The sequence below is a fragment of the Lagopus leucura genome, unplaced genomic scaffold (assembly GCF_019238085.1).
Source record: "Lagopus leucura isolate 7727_CA_CO unplaced genomic scaffold, USGS_WTPT01 28046-0_obj-0_obj, whole genome shotgun sequence".
Classification (NCBI taxonomy): Eukaryota; Metazoa; Chordata; class Aves; order Galliformes; family Phasianidae; genus Lagopus; species Lagopus leucura.
In genome coordinates this window covers 1,438-6,069 of record NW_024968944.1, presented here as the reverse complement: position 1 = coordinate 6,069, position 4,632 = coordinate 1,438, and the positions used below count along the sequence as shown (strand labels likewise).

Below are 4,632 nucleotides of genomic sequence, written 5' to 3'. Positions count from 1 at the left end.
CCTGTGTTGAGGCTGGGGGGGGGTTCCTGGTGCAGCTGGGGGTCCCCACACACCCATGCTGACCTTCCTGTCCCCATGGGGGGGCCTGGTGCCTGTGTTGGAGCTGAGGAGGGGTCCTGGTGCAGCTGGGATCCCCACGCACCCATGCTGACCTTCCTGTCCCCATGGAGGGGGGTCTTGCTGCCTGTTTTGAGCCTGCGGGGGTCCTGATGCAGCTGGGGGTCCCCACGCACCCACACTGACCTGCCTGTCCCCATGGGGGGGGGCCTGGCGCCTGTGTTGGGGTTGGGGGGGGTTCCTGGTGCAGCTGGGGGTCCCCACGCACCCATCCTGACCTGCCTGTCCCCATGGGGGGGCCTGGTTCCTGTGTTGGAGCTGAGGAGGGGTCCTGGTGCAGCTGGGGTCCCCACACACCCGTCCTGACCTTCCTGTCCCTGTGGGGGGGGGTCCTGGTGCCTGTTTTGAGCCTGCGGGGTTCCTGGTGCAGCTGGGGGTCCCCACGCACCCATGCTGACCTTCCTGTCCCCGTGGGGCCGCAGCCGGTGGAGCAGAAGTCGTCGGCGCAGCTGTTGGGCGCGTGGGGGCTGGAGGACGTGGACCACATCTTCACCGAGGAGGATTACCACACGCTCACCAACTACAAAGCCTTCAGCCAGTTCATGAGGTGAGGCCGGGGGGGGCGGCTGAAGGCACCTCAGGGTGCTTTGGTGGTGCTTTGGGGGCGGCTGAAGGCACCTCAGGGTGCTTTGGTGGTGCTTTGTGGGCAGCTGAAGGCCCCTGTGAGTGCTTTGTGGGCACCTTGGGGTGCTTTGTGGGCACCTTGGGGTGCCTTGGGGGCAGCTGAAGTCACCTTGGGGTGCTTTGGGGGTGGCTGAAGTCCCCTTTGGGTGCTTTGTGGGCACCTTGGGGTGCTTTGGGGGCGGCTGAAGTCCCCTTTGGGTGCTTTGTGGGCACCTTGGGGTGCTTTTGGGGCGGCTGAAGTCCCCTTTGGGTGCTTTGTGGGCACCATGGGGTGCTTTGGGGGTGGCTGAAGTCCCCTTTGGGTGCTTTGTGGGCACCTTGGGGTGCTTTGGGGGTGGCTGAAGTCCCCTTTGGGTGCTTTGTGGGCACCTTGGGGTGCCTTGGGGGCAGCTGAAGTCCCTTTTGGGTGCTTTGTGGGCACCTTAGGGTGCTTTGGGGGCGGCTGAAGTCACCTTGGGGTGCTTTGTGGGCGGCTGAAGGCCCTTTTGGGTGCTTTGTGGGCACCATGGGGTGCTTTGTGGGCGGCTGAAGACCCCTTTGGGTGCTCTGTGGGCACCTTGGGGTGCCTTGGGGGCGGCTGAAGTCACCTTGGGGTGCTTTGTGGGTACCTTGTGGTGCTTTGTGGGCAGCTGAAGGCCCCTTTGGGTGCTTTGTGGGCACCTTGGGGTGCTTTTGGGGCGGCTGAAGTCACCTTGGAGTGCTTTGGGGGTGGCTGAAGTCCCCTTTGGGTGCTTTGTGGGCACCTTTGGGTGCTTTGTGGGCAGCTGAAGTCCCCTTTGGGTGCTTTGTGGGCACCTTGGGGTACTTTGTGGGCGGCTGAAGGCCCTTTTGGGTGCTTTGTGGGCACCTTGGGGTACTTTGTGGGCGGCTGAAGGCCCTTTTGGGTGCTTTGTGGGCACCTTGGGGTGCTTTGGGGGCGGCTGAAGGCCCCTTGTGGTGCTTTGTGGGCTCCTTGGGGTGCTTTGTAGGTATCTTGGGGTGCTTTGGGGGCGGCTGATGTCACTTTGGGGTGCTTTGTAGGTACCTTGGGGTGCTTTGTGGGCGGCTGAAGGCCCTTTTGGGTGCTTTGTGGGCACCTTTGGGTGCTTTGCAGCCCCCGGGGTCCCCGTGGGAGCACCTTGCCGTGCTCTGGGGGCCCTGGGTGGGGTTCCCAGCCGCGCTGCCGCCCGCCGCAGGCCGCTGATCGCCAAGAAGAACCCCAAGATCCCCATGTCCAAGATGATGACCATCCTGGGCGCCAAGTGGCGCGAGTTCAGCGCCAACAACCCCTTCAAGGGCTCCGCCGCCGCCGTGGCCGCCGCCGCCGCCGCTGCCGCCGCCGCCGTGGCTGAGCAGGTGTCAGCCGCCGTCGCTGCCGTGGCTCCCGAGGCGCCGCCGCCTCCCCTGCGCAAAGCCAAGACCAAGGAGGGCAAAGGTGGGGGCTGCGGGACGCCAGGGGGACATTATGGGTGGGGGACAGCATGTCCTGACCCTGGGTGACATTCCTGGTTGGGGACACCATGCCCTGACCCTGGGTGACATTCCTGGTTGGGGACACAATGCCCTGACCCTGGGTGACATTAATGGTTGGGGACAGCATGCCCTGACCCTGGGTGACATTCCTGGTTGGGGACAGCATGTCCTGACCCTGGGTGACATTCCTGGTGAGGGACAGCATGTCCTGACCCTGGGTGACATTCCTGGTTGGGGACACCATGTCCTGACCCTGGGTGACATTCCTGGTTGGGGACACCATGCCCTGACCCTGGGTGACATTCCTGGTTGGGGACAGCATGTCCTGACCCTGGGTGACATTCCTGGTTGGGGACAGCATGTCCTGACCCTGGGTGACATTCCTGGTTGGGGACAGCATGTCCTGACCCTGGGTGACATTCCTGGTTGGGGACATCATGCCCAGACCCCAGGGTCCCATTCCTCATTGGGGACATCATTCCCACACCTTGGGGTCCCCTTCCCGTTGTGGCCGCAGCGCTGCCCCCTCTGCTTCCCACATCCTCTTTGCGATGTCCTCCTGTCCCCTTGTGCCCCTTGGGGACATGGTGGCCCTGTCCCCCCCCCAGGCCCCGGCCACAAGAAGCGCAGCAAGAGCCCGCGGGTGCCCGAGCTGAAGAGGAAGATGAAGGGGAAGAAGATGGCGCCGCTGAAGATCAAGCTGGGCGTCATTGGCGGCAAGCGCAAGAAGAGCAGCTCGGTGAGGTCCCCCCCCTGGTGGCCCCCCCCCCGGTGTCCCCAAAGCGGGGGTGGCGCTATCGGGTCGCGGGGCCCCCCGGCCATGAGCCTGCGGGGGCACCCAGACCCACATTCTCCTCCATGAGCCTCTCTTGTCCCTTCTTGTCACCGCTGCCTGTGTCCCCTCATCCCCGTGCCCCCTTGTTTCTGTGTCCCTGTATCCCTGTGACCCCGTGTCCCCACGTCCCCTCATCTCCATGTCCCCATGTCCCCTCATCCTCATGTCCCCTCGTCCCCATGTCTTCATGTCCCCTGTCCCCATGTCCCCTCGTCCCCATATCCCATCATCCCCCCGTCCCCTTGTTTCCATGTCCCTGTATCCCTGTGACCCCCTGTCCCCAAATCGTCTCATCCCCCTCATCCCCGTGTCCCCTCGTCCCTGTGTCCCCATGTCCCCAAATATCCTCATCCCCATGTCTTCATGTCCCCATGTCTTCATGTCCCCATGTCCCCTTGTCCCTATATCCCCATGTCCCCTGTCCCCAAACCCTGTCGTCCCCATGTCCCCTGTCCCCACATCCCCTTGTCCCCATATCCCATAATTCCCCTGTCCCCTTGTTTCCATGTCCCCTTGTCCCCGTGTCCCCCATCCCCATGTCCCTGTATCCCCCCCCGTCCCCAAATCTTCTCATCCCTGTCCCCATGTTCCCTGTCCCCATGTCCCCCATCCCCGTATCCCATCATCCCCGTCCCCTCATCCCCATGTCTTCATGTCCCTGGGTCCTCTTGTCCCTGTATCCCCATGTCCCCTGTCCCCACATCCCCTCGTCCCCATATCCCATCATCCCCCTGTCCCCCCGTCCCCATGTCCCTGTATCCCCCCCGTCCCCAAATCTTCTCATCCCTGTCCCCCGTCCCCTCGTCCCCATATCCCCTCATCCCCTCGTCCCCACATCTTCACGTCCCCTTGCCCCCCTACCCCCCTGTCCCCACGTCCCCCACATCCCCGTGTCCCCAACTGCCACCCCCCCCACAGAGCGAGGACGCCGGGGAGGCGGAGGAGGAGTCGGACGCCGAGAGCTCGAGCGTGCACAGCGCCTCCGCGCGCTCCGACCCCGCCGGCCGCATCAAGAAGCTGAAGCGGGGCCGGCCGGGCCGCAAGAAGAAGAAGGGTGAGAGCGTCCCCAAAGCCGCCCCCCCTCGCTGTCACCCCGCCTCGGGGACCTCGGGTGACGTCGCCGTCTCTCCTCCTCCTCGCAGTTCCCTGCACCGTCCTCAACCGAGAGCGCGGCCCTGCAGGGACGGCCGCCGTGCCAGGGCACGGTGAGAGCCCGCCGCGTGCCCTTTTGTCCCTCTGTCCCTCTGTCCCTCTGTCCCCAAGCCGCTGTCACCTCCCCTGCCCCCTCTACCCCCCCCATGGTGTTGCTCACGGTCCCAGCTTGGCTCTGGGGGGCTCCTGGGGGGGTCTGCAGCCTGTGGCTTTGTCTCGCCGTGTGCCCACGGCCCCGATGTCCCCACATCCCACCGTGCTGCTCATCCCCGCTGTCCCTGTGTCACCACCCTCAGTGCTCCCAGGGCTCACGTCCCCATTGTCCCCACTGTCCCCATCACCTCCCACCAGCCCTTTTTCTTCCTCCTGTCCCCAGGACCCCCTCCTGTCCCCTTTCCCCTGCTGTCCCCATCACTCCCCCATCCCCATGTCCCCTTCCTGTCCCCATGTCC

The 4,632-nt window shown here is 64.8% G+C and overlaps 1 protein-coding gene across 1 annotated transcript; it reads left to right on the top strand.

Annotated features, from left to right (window-relative positions):
* Positions 1-347: 347 nt before the first annotated feature.
* LOC122193933 (chromodomain-helicase-DNA-binding protein 3-like) lies at positions 348-4,233 on the top strand (the record flags this gene model as incomplete). The annotated part of the gene is made up of 5 exons (XM_042894840.1): positions 348-664; positions 1,917-2,155; positions 2,802-2,932; positions 3,947-4,082; positions 4,171-4,233. Coding segments are annotated over exons 1-5 (886 nt in total), but the record flags the coding sequence as incomplete, so codon positions are not given.
* Between the last annotated feature and the right edge of the window lie 399 nt (positions 4,234-4,632).